The 20,012-nt window shown below is 38.0% G+C and overlaps 1 protein-coding gene across 4 annotated transcripts; it reads right to left on the reverse strand.

Annotated features, from left to right (window-relative positions):
• Positions 1–2,490: 2,490 nt before the first annotated feature.
• col1a2 (collagen, type I, alpha 2) lies at positions 2,491–19,778 on the reverse strand. Of its 4 annotated transcripts, none has more exons than XM_083523497.1 (49): positions 19,489–19,778; positions 16,604–16,639; positions 16,110–16,193; positions 15,702–15,758; positions 15,534–15,578; positions 15,385–15,438; positions 15,238–15,291; positions 14,984–15,037; positions 14,648–14,701; positions 14,472–14,525; positions 14,067–14,111; positions 13,854–13,952; positions 13,708–13,761; positions 13,423–13,521; positions 13,296–13,340; positions 12,456–12,554; positions 12,306–12,359; positions 12,089–12,196; positions 11,927–11,980; positions 11,626–11,724; positions 10,981–11,034; positions 10,775–10,873; positions 10,630–10,683; positions 10,472–10,525; positions 10,326–10,379; positions 9,960–10,013; positions 9,697–9,741; positions 9,490–9,588; positions 9,188–9,295; positions 8,934–8,987; positions 8,753–8,806; positions 7,847–7,900; positions 7,644–7,697; positions 7,442–7,549; positions 6,976–7,029; positions 6,836–6,889; positions 6,527–6,688; positions 6,301–6,408; positions 6,045–6,152; positions 5,193–5,246; positions 4,960–5,067; positions 4,720–4,773; positions 4,513–4,620; positions 4,354–4,407; positions 4,157–4,264; positions 3,823–4,069; positions 3,522–3,706; positions 3,185–3,427; positions 2,491–2,920 (listed from the first exon to the last, which is right to left on the reverse strand). In XM_083523497.1, exons 4-49 carry the CDS (start codon positions 15,702–15,704, stop codon positions 2,774–2,776), a joined length of 3,813 nt encoding a protein of 1,270 aa, XP_083379623.1. In that variant the 5' UTR covers positions 15,705–15,758; positions 16,110–16,193; positions 16,604–16,639; positions 19,489–19,778; the 3' UTR covers positions 2,491–2,773. The 4 variants fall into 4 exon arrangements, with proteins under 4 accessions (XP_083379623.1, XP_083379621.1, XP_083379622.1 ...); XM_083523495.1 differs by having other exon boundaries at positions 16,604–17,767; positions 19,489–19,768; XM_083523496.1 differs by having other exon boundaries at positions 19,476–19,768.
• Positions 19,779–20,012: the final 234 nt, after the last annotated feature.

Here is a 20,012-nt window from a genome sequence, read left to right on the forward strand (position 1 = left end):
GGTTGTATTAACAAAGAAACACAATGCAGAGACGAGACCAATTAGCATATACTTACATTCATTTAGCAGAAGCCCTTATCCAGAGTAATTTAGAGAAGTGCTTTCTACTTTTCTTCACAAGCAAATCCTAGTTCACTAGGAAAGGACTTAGAATCATGTAGCATCCCATGATGGGGAAGCTAGAACTGTATAAAATGAAACCACAAAAAACCCCAAAGATTAACAAAGAAATAGCAAAGTGCTTCATCATGAGGCAGATCTTCAGTTTATATTTGTAGTCACTTGAGAGTTCATTTCACCACCTGGATGCCAGGACAGAGAGGGGTTTTGGTGCATGTCAATTAGATTAAGTGTGTCACATTTCAATGTAACAAGTCCCCATTAAGTGATAAGTAATCAGGTGCTGGCCCGTTGTTAGCTCTGTAGGCAAACACAATTATATCTAGGAAGTGAGTGGAGAAAGTTGAGTAGTGCGAGAGAACGTTGGGAGGGTAACACAGAACAGGATGGAGGGCAGGGTGCCAGGAAAACATTGTAGTGGTCCAGTCTTAAATGACAAGATATAAGAGACTGAGGATCTAGCCATTCTGCAAATGGTTGGATTCTCCTGACATTGTAAAGGTGGAATCTGCATGACCAAGTCAGCTAGCAATGTAAAGTGAGAAGGTTATTAGCGCAAACATAGTACTTTCCCTATATAAAATTAATTTAGAGATTGCTTACATTTTTGCCACTTGACCTAAAAAAGCATCACACTTTGCTCTAGATGGCTAATAAGCATACAGAAACAAAACCAAAAACAGATAAAAAGTAATATTTGACAACAATTGAACCATAAGCTAGTCCTCTTTTTGCCTGTGCCTGGGGATAATACCTGAAATGAGGTCTGCACGGAACTATGCAGGAACCTTTTTTTTTAACTTTGACACAAGTGAACACAACAGATGCCATTAAAACAGTCATTGAACTTTGACAGACAGGATGAATTATATGTGTAGATAAAGGGTGTTTTCCAGCTGTATTGTTCCTGAACACTGAATTTGCGAGTGCAACCATATGCCTATTCATTAAATCTTTCAATTGTGGGTTCATGTTAAGTTTCTTCCCTTTCAGCAATGACACACCCAAATGCTATGTGAGTAATATGACTGCGTTGTGGAGAATAAAACAAATCTTCAGTCTACTATCAATATAACTGAGTAATAATTTACATAAGCAGGAATTTTAATGTTAAAAAGGCAGCTAGAATAGTTTCTTATTTGTTACATTAGCCTACTAGCACTGGTTGAAAAGTTTTGATTGTGGTTGAATACTAAATATACAGTTTTACTATAAAAATTCTCTGCTGAAATAGGCTAAATCCTTTTTTTTTTTCCATTTTTTGCAATTAAAATATTTAAATAATGTATTGTCCAAATATTTAATGTACACACTTTCCCATTTGCACCAATGTTTTGTGTCTGCTCCTTCTTTTTTTCTTTTTTCAGCTTCAAGGTGAATGTTCAGTAAAGCAGTAGTAGCGGCCATCTTGAAGCTGAAATCACTTTCTTCCTCAGTACAGTTTGGTATCACTGTGTAGTCAGCATTAGACCTATGAAAGAGATGTGGTGAAAGGTTTAAAAAGATTAAAGCATACTAAATTCACATGTTAATATAATTTCAATGTGATACCTATATTTGATTTGTCTTAATCTCATAGCTCCCACATGAAATTAAACTTTCAAACAATATTTTGGGTAATTATTAAAGTTTGGGGTAAGGGTCAACTATATTAGAATTTTTGAATGAACAGTTTTCTTAATCCTTCTGCAAGTTAAAAGTTCTGAAGTCATGATATCACATTCATGAGATTGGATTTTTCAGTTGTTCTAAACACTTTAAATCACTTAACTCTTGAAATGTTGTGTTTTAGAACATCGGACATGCTTTATTTCAGAACTTTTCACAATTTATTTAAACATCTCACATATACAAAATAGGTACAATAAACTTTGTGGTTCATTTTGCGAGAGAGAGGACTCCAATACCCTTTCAAATGGATGAATTGTGATTGTCAGTATGAACACTGGAGGGGGCTGTGGTTGAACTAAATGCCTTAACAAAAAAGAAAAACGAACAAAACTAAAAACAAAACAAACGCAAAACATGAAAAGTAAAATCCGGACAAACATCAGATTTAGGAATTTTCCACCTGCTTAAAAAATGGGGTTATCAGTAGGACCTGTGCAATACTCCTTAAAGACAATACAAAGTAATACAGTAAAAGTGGTTTCCTCCACAGCTGTAAATGTAGCACCATATATCCGCACTTCAAGTGATTGAGCACCTTTGACACAGGAAAGAACTTGAAGCCTAAGTACCAATAAGTAGGATGTGGTTCAGGTCTGGTAATATTTTCTTTATACAGGCATGAGGTAGTTTAAACCTTTTTGGAGATTGTGGTTTTAAACCTCCTCTTTGGAAGATATATAAAGACCACAAAGTGATGCATACTTTCATCATTTTTATTACACTTCTTTCATTTTTTACAAAATGATGGCATGTCCCACACCATGGTGTTTCCCAGAATCTCTTTTTGGGCAGCTGTATTAATTTGCATTGTGCAATTCTCCGTTCAGTCCATTAGTCCTCTCCGATAGAGCCCAGCTTAAGCAAGTGGATGTGCAGAGGAAATCAGCATTCAGTATAAAAAACAACACAGAGAAGAAGGGCAGAGATTTTTTCAATTTTCTTTCTTTCTCTCTTTTTTTTTTTTAACTTATCTTGAGTCTATTCATTTGAAACAGACTGGGCCAATGTCCAGACCAAATTCTTGATCAGCGCCACCAATGTCCAAAGGTGCAATGTCGAGGATGGGCAGACGAGATGGTTTATTTGTTCTGTATTCAATGACTGTCTTGCTCCACTGGCCAGTGTGTTTCTGTAAAATCAAATCACAATGGTGTAAAAGACATTAGTGAATAGGCACAATTAAAATTTGACCTCATATAATAATCCCATCTTAAGTTACTACTTGAAATATACTTTTGCATTTAAATTAATAAAATAACTTAAAAGGTAGAAATCTAAATCAGAAAATTATGGGTTTTTTTTAGTTACCCATAGTCTTTAGAGATTACACACATAGAGGTTGTATATTTCCTTATACACACAGAGATACACTAATATTGAACACTGAACTTACAGTGCAGCCATCCTCCAGAACGGTGTAGGTGAAGCGGCTGTTGCCCTCTGCCCGGAGTTCCACATCATTGGAACCCTGCAGCAGGACAGCCTTCTTCAGGTTGCCATTCTCACCATCCATGTAGGCAACGCTGTTCTTGCAGTGGTAGGTGATGTTCTGGACAGCCTGATTGGCCAGCAGACGCATGAAGGCCAGCTGTGTAGCCATGGATTGTGGGCTTAGGGTCTCATCATTATAGCCAAACTGAGGTGAGAAGAGAAAAACCAAATGTAAATATCATGTAATCAAGTAATAGACAAGAGAAAATCTATGAACTATAACTGTGTAGAAAACTCGCCTCGGTGCCACCATTGATGGTCTCGCCAAACCAGACATGCTTCTTCTCCTGGGTACTTCTGTACCAGTTCTTTTGAGCAATGCTCTCAGGGTGAGCATAAATGCAGGTATGACCTGTGGAGAAGTCACAGAAGGCCTTGATGGCATCCATGGTGCAGCCCTGGTTGGGGTCAATCCAGTAGAAACCTGCAAAAGAGAACAGACACACATTATAAGCTTGGTTAAAGTTAAAGGTAAGTACAAGGTGTGGTGAACATATTTATTAGGATGCGGAAGAGATACATATCAGCATATCAACTCACCGCTGGTCCAGTCAGGGTGGGTCAGCCTGATGTCACGGCAAGTGCGGGCAGGGTTCTTCTTGGAGCCCTCAGGTGAGAGCAAGTTGTCGATCTGAGTGTTTAGGGACTTGATTGTGGCATCCACCTCGTAGTCCTTAGCCCTGAGAGCAGCCTGGTCAGCTCTGTACTCATCATAGCCACCAGAAATATCGTATCCACCACCAGCGGCACCAGGGGGTCCGGGAATACCAGGAGGTCCGGGAGGTCCCTGCAGATTAGGTTACTCTATTTAGGCTGCATGCTTGATTGGTTTATTGCATTCCTTAATGACCCTTTATCCCCAATGACTACTTACAACTGGTCCAACTTGTCCAGGGGGACCACGGTGTCCAACAAGTCCAACAGGACCAGCAGATCCAGGTCTACCATCCTTACCAGCTGGGCCACTGGGACCAGCAGGGCCCTACACAAGGTAGAATGTAATGTAAATATGAACAGAACTCATAGGTCCATATTTAAAAATGGCTTGGTAACAAAAGGTATATTACTTACTCTGGGTCCAGAAGGTCCAGAAGCACCAGCTGTGCCACTATCTCCACTAGGTCCCTGTAAGGTAAAACAATTATTACAGACATTATAGTAGAAATTATTGCTGAGCCTAAAATACTTTTTCTATATGGAAACCTCTCATGCTAGAATGAGGCAACTCACATTGGGTCCAGGCATTCCCTGAAGACCAGGATGTCCACGCAGTCCCTTCATGCCTCTATCTCCTTTGTCTCCGGCCACACCCTTCTCACCACGGGGTCCAGCAGCGCCCTGTTGACCACACACAGAAATGTTAAATGTATCATTGGTTACAGCATCTTTAATAAACAGCTAAAATATCATTTGATATTTTAGAGTCAATTTACTTACAGGGGCACCTCTTGCACCAGCAGGGCCAGCTGGTCCAACAGATCCAGAGGGTCCCTAAGGAAAAGGGACATAATTGGAAGGCAAGATATATCAATCATAAAACAAAGTCATGTTGGCAATAGTGGCTCAGGGTTTTTGTTTACTACACTACTAAAAAAACACAAATAGTGTTTTCTGACAGATCCAAAATACTTTATAAACCTGTATTAACATGTATGAGTTTCTGGTTTGGACACTTACACTCTCACCACGGTTACCAGGTCTGCCAGCAGGACCAGCTGGTCCCAAGGGTCCAGAAGCCCCAGCAATTCCAACTGGGCCTGGAGATCCAGGCTCTCCACGGTCACCCTGTAATTTCAGAACAGTCCAGTTAAATTAAGCTACTCTGTTACTAATTCAGGCAACAAACATTTAAATAAATGTATATAGTTAATCCCATCTCGTGTTTTTTTTTACTACTGTTTAACTTTTACCTTGACTCCAGCAAGACCAGGACGGCCGGGAGGTCCATCATTACCAGGGCTACCCTATAGAGGAGTATAAAGCAAAAATTCAATATGCAATTACATTTCAAAATATAATAAGTTGGTTTCATTGTTATTCTAACCAGTGTCCCATTAAAACGTCTTGAAATGATACCATGCGATTTTTGGTGTGATTTAAAAGGTTTAGAGCAGAACGTATTGTGTTCTGTTTTCTAAGAATTGTTATAGCATTTTTGCAGATAATTTGTTCAAGGGGTTTCTGTACGATTTTTGCATTAATTAAACGAACATAAACATAAGACATATAAATCAATAAAGAACAAAATGCACAATACTATAATAAATAAGTCATGCCTTTTATAGTTGTGGTGGAAATATCAGCTTTTTTTTTTATTATTTCATAGAGGTGAAGTGAAATTTGCAAAAATTTAAAATATCATGTGATAAATAACAGTATAAGCATGCACTCGAAATACATTCGATTAGCAGAAACAGATGTTTTAGATGTCCTCCAGATGTTTTAATCTCCACAGAGAATTACTGTTACAATGTGACATTTATATATTTACATCTCTAAGTCAATTTATATATAATATCTATAGTATAAATTATTGTATAAATTATTTTATAAATATAAATTATATAAATTAAGACCAAAATAAAAGACATTTAAAATATGCAATTTTCCACACAGCCTATTAGTTAATCAGCTTGCTTGGCTTTTCTTAGGATGTTATAAATCTTTACATATTTTTAACATACACTTTGAAAATAACTGCTATTGAACAATAACCAAACCTGATTCTGGCATTGTAAACAAATTAGCACAACATAGCTTACCTCACGTCCAGCCTCTCCCTGAGGACCAGTCATACCAGGCAGACCAATGTTACCAGATGGACCACGGGGTCCAGGGGAACCAGCAGGTCCAACTCTACCAGGCTCACCCTGAGCAACACATCAGATACCCCAAGGGAAAAGTTAGCCAAGGTAGACAAGTGACACATCCAGAAATCAACAACTGTGCCTAAAATATTAAATACAATCTAGATTATCACAGTTCAGAATGTATTTACAAAAGGATGGGGTCACTTACAACATTGCCGACACCACCGGGAGTACCACGTTCACCTCTGGCACCAGGAAGACCAGTGATTCCCTGAGGTCCAATCAGACCACTAGGTCCAGAAATACCTTGGGGTCCCTGTAGTTATAACAACAGTGATTTCTGCTTTAGTATTCCATTGTAATTTGTGCATATATTAATTGTAAATTGAAGCTGGTATAATTTAAAATGCATTTGGAATGTTAAGGAAAAATACCTTAGCACCAGACTCTCCAGGGGATCCCTTCTCACCATGTGGGCCAGGGGGTCCAATCAGGCCATTCTCTCCCTGAGGTCCAGCAGGTCCAACATCACCACGAGGACCACGAGAACCATCTTTTCCAGCATGACCAGTGGGACCAGGAGGTCCAGCAATACCCTGTAGATTAACAAGATGCAAGTTTAATTCATTTTGATCAAACCAGTTTAACAGATAAAAATAGAAAACCACATAGAGTTTCTGTGCTTATTACTCTTTTTTATCATTAATTGGAGTTTTCATGTATTTAAATATATATAAACTCACAGCAGGACCGGGAGGACCAACTCTTCCAGCAGCACCAGGGAAACCAGTCAAACCCTGAGTTAATTGACAAAAGTTTAACATTTCAGATGAAAAATACTTTGTAAAATACAAGATATCATGGTAATGATAAAAGAGCTTACAGGGGGACCGGTCTCACCACGACCACCAGGGGGGCCAGCAGGACCAGAGGGACCCTGATAGAACACAAAATCACACAACAGGTTATTGAGGAACTGTGCCTGTGTTGTTATTTATCATTGTTTTTCTGGAAACCATAAAAAATGCATTATGCTACTGTTATATCTTATGCTCTTTCATGGTCTAGCTTTAGATCACAGCCTAATTTCTAATTCCTACTAAATAAACTGCATTTCAGAATCCGCATATTAAATGATCTCCCAGACAGGAGGGTGTGAGTGACATATAAGAAACACTAAGCTTTTTAATATTTCAATTAAGAAAAGTATACATATAGAATATAGTATATATTGGATTTATATATAAAATTAATTTGAAATATCTATCTACCAACTAGTCTCAAGGACCTATTGTGCCCTTTCAGGGTTTAACCTCAGTGTTTGTGTTAATATATTTTTTTAAACTTACAGCAGGTCCAGGGTTACCAGCAGGGCCAGCGAGGCCAGCAGGTCCAGTGTCACCCTTTCCACCAGCGGTACCTCTCTCACCCTTAGCACCAGCCTGGCCATCAGCACCCTGCAAGAGCCATGAAAATCCCATCAATGTTGAATTTGGAAAGGAAAATAAGTGCTCCATATTAGTACAAACTTTGGCATGCATGAGCACTTACAGGAGGCCCAGCAAATCCAGGAGGTCCAGCAGGGCCAGCCTCACCACGCTCTCCCTATAAACAGATCATTACACAAAAATTAGATGCACAAATTAGATATACTGTCTACACAGTGGTAGTAACATGGTTATGGGAAATATATTCAGAGTGCTTTGTAAAATTGACATGCATTTTCACATTTTGCTTTAAGGAATATTACTTACAGAGGGACCACGAGCTCCAGCAGGACCAGCAGGACCAGCGGAACCAGACTCACCCTGGAAGAGAACAGTGAATGAAAATTATTACAGCAGGCTGGAATATATTTTTTACATATTGTTGTGGGTAAATGATGACTATGCTTTTATTTGGGATAAAACATCAAAGTTTAATCATATTATGTCATTGAACTAACAATCACGGTAAGTTTATAATCTTTCTATAGAATACCTTTAGGCTCATCAATGCACATTATAAATACATTTATGTTTACAGCATTTGGCAGACACCCTGATCCAGAACAACTTGTATCTCACGTTAATGTTTATCTTTATGACAAAAATCTCATTTATACATCTGAGCAGTTCAGGGTTAAGGGCCTTGCTCAAGGGTCCAGCAGTAATTATTTGACATGCAACCTCACTGATTCTTCGTCAACGGTGAGGTAACAATTCAATTGTAATAGTTGGATTTACAAATGAGAAACAAACGAGAGAGAGATACATAGAGAGAATTAAAGATTAATTTGTTACGATTATGCCAAATATGGCTGTTTTAGAAAAATAATGAAAAACAATAATAAATAATAATAATCAAACTAATATATATTTAATGCTATAGCTAATTATATCAAAATAAATATAATAATTATATTAAGTTTGACTTATTTTGGTTCTTATTCTGTTGTGCTCAAGTTCTTATATTTTCTTTCTAATGCCCTGTAGGCAATATGACAGATTCACTGTGAGTGATGCCCCTAAAGGAGAGGGCAATAGTGCTTAGATATACTACACTATAGTGACCATGCTGATGATTTGCTAACTTTTCATTGAATGTTTCCTAATTAAACTGTAATAAAACTGCCAAAGATATTTTTCTGTTTGATCATTGAAGGAGAAAATAGTCTTTACCTTATCACCATTGGCACCAGCAGGTCCAGGAGGTCCACTGGGTCCAGGAGCACCCTGGTGAACAAAAAAAAAAAGGAATTACTTAGGCATATTGAATATGGGACAAACTAATTCCTTTAGAATAAATATCTTTCTCTTTGCAGAAGATATTTCTCTTTAAGGAGCCAGAGTTGGAACTTACACGTGCACCATCTCTTCCGGAGTTGCCCTCTAGGCCTCTGTATCCAGACTCACCCTAATTAAAAAAAAAAGAAAAATGAGATCTTTTTATCAAAACATATACCACTATCTAACATTATTGCTTGAATAATGTTAAATATTATTATTATTCACCTTGAAAAGTCCTGACTGACAACCCAGAGCTAAAACGGTAGTTCTTGCTCTAAGGATGCATTGTGTTTAAAAGTGTGAGAGATGGCTTTCTCCACAACTGACCTTCTCACCCTTGGGTCCAGGAGTACCAGCACCACCACGCTCACCGGGCATGCCAACAGCTCCCTGAGGACCTGCAGCACCAGGAAGACCAGCAACACCAGGCTCACCCTATAGGAAAAAAAGATAGAAATGGCTGAAAATTGTGTGTTGCAGTATGGAATCAGTACAATATCAGGACACTTTAACACAGAGTTAAAAGTTTGTATGCATATATCATACATCTAATCAATAATACATTTGGTGTCAAAATCAGTATAAAGAGTGATTACTACAACATCAGTGGTGTAGATAAACTAGGTTACCTTGCTTCCATCAGGGCCAGGAGCACCAGAAGCTCCACGAGCACCAATGGGTCCCTGGGCACCAGAAGCACCAGCAGGTCCAGGATTACCACGCTCTCCCTACAGGAAATGGACATAGGTGCAAAAAGATGGTCAGAAACTGATCTTTAAATTTAGGCATTTACCTGTGAATTATGTGTATGTTCAATACAAGGATAAAGACAATACCTTGCCACCAGCAGTTCCAGCAATACCTTGGTCTCCAGGAATACCCTAAAAAGAAATTAAACTGAATACATTGCTCTGATGCATGTTTCATGCCCAAAAAAGATATGGATGGATGGATATTGTATTGCAAATTGACAATGTAAATCTTTATTTGTTTATTTGTAGTGAGGTATTGAGCATGCAACATATTCTTAAATATAATTTTTATATAATAAAATAAAAGAATTGTTTTTAACATCATTGATATTTTATGAAGATCTTACTCTGTCTCCGGGTTTGCCTGTCTCACCAACAGGTCCAGCAGGTCCAGGAAGACCCTGTGAAGATAAACAATGGAGCTCATAACTCACACAGACAACTGGAATAACACTTGTACAGTGCAATTCATTATAAAGACCAATTTCAACTCTATGCCACTATGAATCTGAATATAGGTCAATGTTTAGAATAGGGTTGTTAAAACGTTGAATTCACATAACTAATAATTAGGAATCAATCAGCCTAACATACTTTGGGATTTACCGTAGTACAGTAAATTGCTAGATTTTACTTATTTGTTACAAACTGAGTGCCATGGGAAAGAAACTGTTTCCTTTACCTCAGTGAATAAATAATATTCAGATACACACCTGGAATCCAGGAGCACCAGCGGGTCCTGCCTCACCCTTCTCACCAGAACCACCCTGCAAACCAAAGACAAATTGTTATTAACATCAGATGTTACCACACTGATGCTAGGCTAGTAAATTTCCTGTTTTTTGTTATGCCTACTTACAGTAGCTCCAACAACTCCAGCAGGTCCATTGTTGCCATCAGGACCAGGAGGGCCCTAAAATAACAAATATGACTTGATGAGTAGACAGTTATATTAACGTATTAAAATAGTCCAGCATTGATGCTTATAGGAGTGACATGAAATATTAAGATGCTTACTCTCAGACCGGTAGCACCAGCAGGTCCCTTCTCTCCAGGTTTGCCAGGCTCACCCTAGAGATAGATGCAGAATTTGATGAAATTAGTCAGTTGTCAGATTTCTGCTGCTGCTACTTAATGCTGTAATGTAGAAAATGGAACGTACAGAAGGTCCTTTAGGGCCGGGGAATCCAATGTTACCAGGCTGGCCTCTGGGTCCAGTTGGGCCAGGAGGTCCACTGCGGCCATCTTGACCAGAGGGACCCTGGAGATGGAGATCCACAGTAACACTTTTGTTTATACCTCAGCAGTTCTCGAATGGAATTGACTTATTAACGAAGTATTTGTGATGCATTATTGGAGAACACTTACAGAAGGTCCCTCCTTTCCTTGGGGTCCACCGCTTCCAGGGCTACCAGGGAGACCCTATAACCAGACAGCAAATGATATTATATACAATATGCATTATTTTCTATTGTGTAGTTAAAATATGTATAACGACCGCAAGCATTTGCCAGATAACCTGCCACCTAGCTATGACTGTCCTTACAAGGCAAATGAATGGAAGATTATTATGTATTTCTCCAAATATATTTTAAGATTTAATTTGCAGTGTTGCAATAGTTGTAAGTTTTTTTGGCTTAACTATACAAGGAATTTAATTTGATAAGCTTCCAATATTCTCATATTGATTATATATAACAACAAAGAAAGAATTAATAACAAAAAATTTTTTATAACAGAAGGGAATACTATATTGCATTGCCAGACTTTATATTTATGAGACAATTAATCACTCAATTGTATATTTATTTGTATTTTGCAAAAAAAAAAAATGTCTCGCTCATAGTCACATGATTAAATTGTTAAAGAGTAAATAAAAATTTTTTTCGACAGAAATGTTTGTATTATTTTCTCCACATTAAAAACCCAACCAGTCCCATGTTAGAGCAAATTGTTTAGAATCAATATATATGTTTCCCTGTTAAAGTACATAAATATAGGTTATATACTTACTCTGGCTCCAACTAGACCGGCCTCACCAGGGCGGCCAGCATCACCAGGAGGTCCACGTCCACCAGGAGCACCAGCAGAACCCCTTGCACCGGGCATGCCCTAAAACCATAAGATTTATAGGTCAGTATTACCATATAACTTTAATGATTACTGTTCTTCGTCTCTTTCATATACTAAAGCAGGCTGAAATCATTGCAAATAGGTCAAATCACTTTGTCATATGTCCTGTAATTTTTATGACCAATGTTCTACAGACATGCATTAATTAGGTATGTATATTATGTAAGCATAATTTACTAACCATTGGTCCTCCTCTACCAGACAGACCTGGAAGACCACGAGTTCCAGCAGCTCCCTATATGCAAAAAGTATAACAGAAATTAGCATATATATTATCACAGAAATGAGCCAATACATGTGAAATTACGATTTTACGTATTTGGCTAAAAAAAGCATTACTCACTCTGGGTCCACGCAGACCAAGAGGTCCAGTTGCACCCTGCTCACCAGTTGAGCCTCTCTTACCCTCATCACCAGGAGCACCAGTGAGTCCTTGAGGTCCAACATTACCCTGCACACAACAAGCACAAAAAGAAGATTAGGAAAGCACAACCACCCAGTAAACACCTGTTCTTTAACATATACTGAGGAACATAATTACAAGGAATAATTATACTTACAGGCTCACCCTTGGAACCAGAATCTCCCTTTCCTCCGACGAGGCCGGGGTCACCCTAATAGACATAAGGAATGAATAGATCGATCAGAACTGTCTAGCATAATAAAAACAATGTACATAGCAGAATTCGGTCTGGTTAGTCGAAACTTACAGTAAGGCCTCTGGGGCCAGATGCTCCAGCAGGTCCCTGGGGGCCAGGGCCTCCTCTTGGGCCAGGGAATCCAGGGGTACCAGCAACTCCAGCAGTGCCCTGCAAGATCACCCATAGAATTTAAAACTAGTAAATGAAAAGTGTATTAAAATACATTTTTCAAACATTTCATTTCAACATGGTAAGGAAAAACTAAATTGTATGTTATCTAAATATGCACTTAAAAACATGGGTTTCTCAAGAAATCTTGGTAGTACGAATATGCATATTATATATCTAAAAACTACTGTTTTCAGTGTCTATTTTTAGTTTGGAGAATCACAATACTAGCAACGAATTTAAGATGCATGCAAGACACTTAATCTTTAATTTAAATTTTTACGTAATTTGTATTATCTCCAAGTTTGTTTTTTAATTGTCTTTGATATTCTAGAGTGCCCCTGGTTCACTGATTCATTTGATCTCAATCTATTTTATCCAGCCTGATCCATATAATGCATGTGTCTGTTGTGACATCATTACCAAACCAATCATCTGGGACTTCCTGTGCATCTACAATTTTACTCTTCCCCATCATCTAACATGGTTTAACAAAGCTAAACACTGAAAATATGGTAAATGTGTTGAGAGTGAGAAAAAAAAAAAGAATAATATGGACTTGTGGATAATCTTAAAGGCCCTGCTGTAGGAAACACTGCATTGTGTTGCTTTTGATTGTGCATATCGAATGTGCTGTTTATATGAACTTGCCCTGTCTTGGCTGGTGTTATAGCATTTCACATCTAATTAAACTCATTACTGTCATTCTTCCACTCAAATAAAGTCTCGCTGAATACTTACGGCAGCTCCCTTAGCACCGCTGATACCATTAGCACCAGGGTTACCCTAAACAAGGGAAAAAAATCGGTCAGTCAGAACATAAACATGATGAAAACATTGCTTTAATTTAACTAGTAAGCATGCTTACAGGAGGACCAACTGGACCAGAAACACCATTTGGTCCAGGCTCTCCTCTTTGTCCTTGAGGTCCAGATGGTCCTGTGGGACCAGCACCTCCAATCTCTCCCTGTCAAACAATAATGGATTTAGAAAAAAAACTTAATTTGCAGGATTGATTTTATAATAATGCAGCTAAAGCAATTAAAGATCAATCATATAGACATGCAAGTAACACATTTAGGATGCAAACCTATTAATTTGCAATTGATAGTTGACATTATTTCTAAGATTTGAACAAAAACAAAGCACATACTTTAGGTCCAGGGGCACCAGGGAAACCTGGAGGGCCAGCAGCTCCAAGAGGACCCTGATAAGGAAGATCACAGACAAAATAGTGTTAGATTGGACCTTAGGAACTGTATATTCAGACACAGGAAAAGTCGAAGGTGAAATACTCACAGCAGCGCCAGAAGGGCCAGTGTTACCATCAGCACCACGGGCACCAGCTGGACCACCAGGACCAGCACGACCTCTCTCGCCAGGCAGACCACGTCCACCCTAAAGAAAACGTGTGTATTATGAGGACAATATATACTTTTTATTTCTGACAAAATTGCTAAATAAATAATATGCTTCCATTAGATAAAGAGATCATATAAGATCATAACCTACTCTTTGTCCAGGGGTTCCATTTGAACCATGAGCACCGTTCTCACCCTAAAAGAGGAAAAATAGCAAAAATGGGTCCAAACTCTATAAGCATTAAAGGTCATGTGTAAAAAAAAACAAATGGGTGCAACTGAAAGTTTGGTGGTGTTTAGGCCCCTCCAGAATGAAAAATTTGCTGTATGTGAAATATGTATTGATCCCTTAACATTCAGGACCGCTCACGTGGCCCAGATTTTAGCTACTTGCTTCTTGGTTCCACTAAAATTACAGCAGATAATGTGCTTTAAGATGAATTACTGAATGACATGCTTGGGATGTGTTACCTATACAGTAAAACTGCAGTTTTAATGTTTGAAACTGAATCTTTTTGAGAGTGAGATAAATAAATCAGTTCATCTCTAATTTTACCTTAGCTCCAGTTTCACCAGGCTCTCCTTTACGTCCATCAAGACCATTGTAGCCCTTTAATAAAAAAATAATAAAAATAATTTAATAGAAGCAGGCATCTCACAAAATGTATATATAAATATCAATATTTTTTCCTTAGAAAATACAATATATGTATTTATCCACATGTTACTCACTCTGTGTCCCTTCATGCCTGGAAGTCCAGGAGTTCCTGGGAAACCACGAGCACCCTGTTAAGCAAATGAATACGTCATTAGTGTTTTCAACCCAATTTTTATTGTAATCAGCTATATCTCTTCAGATTATAGTGTTACAGTTCTGTTTAAAAATAAACTGTATAACACTAAGAAATCATCGTTTATCATCCTGATGATGGAGTCATGACTGACTAGGAAATAAGTATATATGTTGTAGGGCTAAGATAATCATTAACTGATAATGTATACTGCATACATCCTACAAGTATACTTGAGAAACAAAGTAAATGTGCAGTAAATTGATGTTGGTTTTACCTGGGAGCCAGGTGTACCCCTGTCACCAGGTTGTCCAGGTCTGCCATTGTTACCCTGAATAAAAGTTACAGAACATGTTATCAGATATGCACATTAGTTAAACCAGAATTTCATATATATATATATATATATATATATATATATATATATATATATATATATATATATATATATATATATATATTGATGATTATATATAATATATAATATATATAATATATATTGTTTTTTTGTTGTTTTCTTTTTCCACTTACATCATCACCAGCCTTGCCAGGAGGTCCAGAGGGTCCACGAGGTCCAACTGGTCCCTGATATTAAATAAAAGCAGCCATTATTTAAAGACCATAGTCTGTTTTGTTTCTGTCTGTCCTAATAAACTGAGTATAAACCAGTTTCCTTACACTCTGTCCAGGCTCTCCAGGCTCACCAGCATGTCCCTGGAGTCCCTGAGGTCCCTATATTTTAAAACAAACATTCTGTAATCATCAGAAATGCTGCAATTAAGCTATAATAAAAAAATATACCAGAATTGGTCAAAAGGGGTGCTTACAGGAGCACCAGGTGGTCCAGAAGGGCCTCGAGGTCCCATCAAACCCTTTACAGAGGAAGATGAATGAGTGTTACATGAGTATTCTTTATTATTAATACATTCATTCATTCATGTATTGTCTGTACGAGCTATGGTTAATTGTGTTCAGGCTGAACTTCAAGCACTCACCATAGGTCCAGGGCCAGCTTCGAGTCCTTTAGAGCCATCATACTGAGCAGCAAAGTTCTGTTCAAAAGTGAGGCAAATTAGCATTTTTCCCCCTGACAAATACAGATTGCTACATATAATATAATATATATCAAATATCTTAGTTTAAAATGATAATAAAAGTATAAAGAAATATTGCAGTGCTGTATGTCAGATAAAATCTAGTACAACTCTTGGTTTAAACAAAAACAATGAAAGTATTTAAGTTCAAAGGTCATTGGGTCAAAGGGTTAAAAGGTAATCACTTTTTTGCAGACAATATGGGTCAATAGGATGCTGGGATTCAAATACTCTTAAGATCAGTACAGCTTAAACATCTGTTCATTTTAAAACAAACAGATTAAAAAACGTTAAATATTGAAAACTTACTCCACTAAGACCAGGGGGGCCAGGGGGGCCGGCAGGCCCAGGAAGTCCAGGTTTGCCAGGTCTGCCATCAGGTCCTTTAGGACCCTAGTAGAGAAAACTGATATTAGATTTTGAATGTAAAAATATATATAACTGTCCAACCTACACCTAGACTATTAACCAGGTCATGCTCTGACGTTTTTGATAATGTAGTACAGGTGACATAATACTGTTTCTAAGTGCCATAGTTCTGTTGTTTGAAAAGATCTTTTGTTGTTATAAAAGACAATAACACAAAAGACAATATAACAGTACAGGATTCATGTTATTTATAATACCTATAGACACATGACGGTTATTATGGTGTATTATGACTGAAGGAAAGACTGATCTGTTTTCCTGAATGTGATTTCTACAGGGTCACCCAGTCAGAAATTTGACTTCATCCCTCATTCATCCCTTTAAACAATAAATAAATGATCTCACATCTTGAGTAATTATAGTTCCTGACTTACCCTGTCACCTCTAGGTCCTTTATCTCCCCTTGGGCCCTGTTTAATATTGGAGGGGAAAAAAAGATAATCACCAACTGGAAGAAAATGCTTTTAACTTAGAACATTTGTTATCATGCCTTCATTCAGTTGCACAGGCAGAACTCTGTTGAGTTTTCACAGAAGATAGCGTTCATAGTGTACTAGCTTTAACGCTAGTTGCGGGGATATGTGAGCCGGTTTCATGTCTTTCATTTGAGTTATGCATGACCGTATTAAACCAATTTATAGAACCATGAACTCAATTCACACATGCCCCAAGTTACATACATCACTATGACCATAATGCTTCATGCTCACCTTCACATAAGCCTAGACAAAAAAAAGAGATAAATAAATGCAAGATTTATTTATGCCATCTTTTCTTATTTTATCTGATGTTTTACTGTAGGGCTGCATTATCTCATCTCACTAGCACATGCATGTTAGTGCTCACTAACTAAAGCTCTCTGTATGAAGCGTGCATGCTCAAATGCTCTTTACGTGCTGGTTGGAATAAATGTGTAGTGATTAGCCTTGTGATTAGTCGTTCCACAATGCCTTGTGATAGTCATTAGACCATGTGACCATCACGTAATATATATTGCGCAAAGATGCTTAATGGAACAAGAAGTACTTGTTTGGATTTTTCTTTAAAAAGTATCTGTTAAATATTTTGTTAATTAAAAGTGTGATATTCCAGTGAACAGTCTTCCTTCGTTTCAAATTCAAGATATGGCCAATAGTAAATGATTATAAGCAATATATTTGAAATATTTTCTACTTGTTGGCTGTGTTGTGTTCAGCAGTTCTCCTGTTAGAAATTTCTCGGCCATGTTGATTCTTTAAAGGCCTCCCCTTCAGACTGCCATCTAAAAGGGGTCCATTGTACCCAAGCGGCCTGCCCAGGAGAAGTGAGTGGTTTCTGATTTCACTGACATTCACCTAAGCCAATCGGACCTTCAGACTCTTTTTGACAGAAAGAAGGAAAAAAATCACACTGCCGAAATCTCTCGATAACACAGAATACTGTGGCATATCTGAGACTGGCATGGATCTGTTCACTGAATATCCTTATGGGAAGAGAAATAGGTAAGAATTTCTATTGCACAACTACTGAAGAAACATTGCATGAAAATGTACTAACCGCTTTGATGAGATGGAGCAGGAGAAGAGACAGGGAGAAAGAGAGAGAGAAAGAGAGAGAGAGAGAGAGAGAGAGAGAGAGAGAGAGAGAGAGAGAGAGAGAGAGAGAGAGAGAGAGAGAAATGGCCAGTTAGAAAACATCATCGATAGACTCAATGCTTTGGCATTAAATATTAAATATACTAACATTTGTAAATGCATTTCAAGAGTAGAATTTCATTGTATTTGTCCAATAATTGCTACTTAAAACTGTACAATAACTTTCCAAGTTTTTGAAACTTTCAAGCTACTGCATGCTGTCATTTGAGGACTCTTGAATATTGTTATATCTTGATTTTGTTGTAGAATTGAGAGCTTCTTTGTCGAGCAGGTGTTTTTTAATTCGGTAGAATACCTTAAAAAATGCAAAATGTTGAATTTGGAGAATCATCATCATCATCATCATCATCATCATCAATTGAGCTAACGTTTTTATTCTGGTAAAGAGCCAGCCTTATATCTTAAATTATGCATGCCAGAAAATACTTCAAACACCTGTATTATTTTTATTATTATTGTTATTATTAATGATTTTTATTATGACTATTATTGCACATAATGATGAGAAAAAAATAAAATAAAAATATTCCAATCAAAAATAGGAAAGAAATAATTTGAGAGGCCCATGCAAACGACATCACAAATTGCTGCTGGTGTGTTTATGTCTTCCGGATAAACTATGTCCACTTATTTCAGGGTCATACAGTCAGCCTGACTGATGAGTGGCCTTGTGGGCGGAGCTAATGCACCCCTAAACCCTGCTTCGCCCTACCCCTTACCTAGTACTAAAGTCTACCATAGGGGGCGCTGTGTAACAGCAGAATGCACTCTAGGGCGGCGCCGCTATGTCACTATATCTCCACTAGATGGCGCCTAGGGGTGCGTTACAATTCTCTGGCGCAAGTAAAAACATTTAGCCGCAAACTAGTTAGAAAAAAAGGAAATTAATTTTAATAAAGTGTAAAATTTTTATACATTTTTTAAATAAAAATGACGTAAAAAAAAGTCTATAAGGGGGCTTTTAGATTTGTTATTTTATTTAGTTTATTTTAGTAAATTCAGTTAAAAATCTTAAATGATAAGATATTATATGTCAGTTTGAAAGTAAAGATTCTTTTATACTTCCCTCTATTCTTTTTTTCTGTTTTAATATCATTTATTGGAACTAAACTGCGTCCTAATCGCCAAAGAAACCTTTAGGCAGAATGCAGAATACCATAATATGCGACTACGTAAATTGTCCAGCAGGGGGCGCATGACTTCGTTTCCTATGCTTATAATAAACGCTCATATACAGGAGGAAAAAACTTGCGACGCCCAAACTAAAGTCTGTAAGATCAATCTAAGTGCATTCTTTAAAGCAAATTTTATTTTACTGCAGAGTGACTCAGCTACTGCAATCAAGTCTTCATTTGCAATTTGAAACGGTGAAATATCCACGGTAAAAAAAAAAATCAATCACGAAGCATCCTTTAAACGCACGAGAATCCTTAATTTTCATAATTTTCTCTCTCTCTTTTTTTTTTTTGTGACGTGAATAGCTGTCCTTCAGGTCAACTCCAGATACAGGGGCAGCACAAGCAGCAATCCTCAGTCACCACAGAAATAAAATGAGTGTTAATGGTCCTTGGGAAGAAAGAAAAAAAAGGGGGGTAAAAAGCAGAAGAAGCACATTTGCAACTTACATTGGCATGACGCAAGGTACGATGTCACTGCAAGCAGCAACAGAATCCGGGTATCCACAAAGCTGAGCATGTCTAGTCCGACATGCAGACTCCTTGTGCCGCGGTGCCTGGTTTTTTTCCCACTTTCTTCAAGCAGGCATACGCGATGACGCAAAGTTAAACTCCAAACTTAGCGGGAACCTGCTGCTGTGATGCTGGAATAACAAAGTCCTATCAGCCCTATTTATACGGCAGGAGGTTCCTCTGACTGCGCGTCGAGGAGCCGCTGTTGGACCAATAGGATGTGGGCATCTCCAGAGCGCTCCTGAGTTGAGAACGGCCCTGCGCTGGTCACGTGACCGCCCCCGGTCCCTGCCCACTCCCCGCAAACTTTGGCAAACTTCTCTCCGTGATGACGAGGGCAACGATTTAATTAGATCCATTCTTTTGAGGACGTGGACACAGACGAGATCCGAAAGCCTTGTGCGCTTTCCTTTTTTTCCCCTCCTTTGGTCCCAGGCTTAATATTGGGGGTCTAGCTATAT

Source organism: Silurus aristotelis (assembly GCF_946808225.1).
Source record: "Silurus aristotelis genome assembly, chromosome: 21".
In the NCBI taxonomy this organism is placed as follows: Eukaryota; Metazoa; Chordata; class Actinopteri; order Siluriformes; family Siluridae; genus Silurus; species Silurus aristotelis.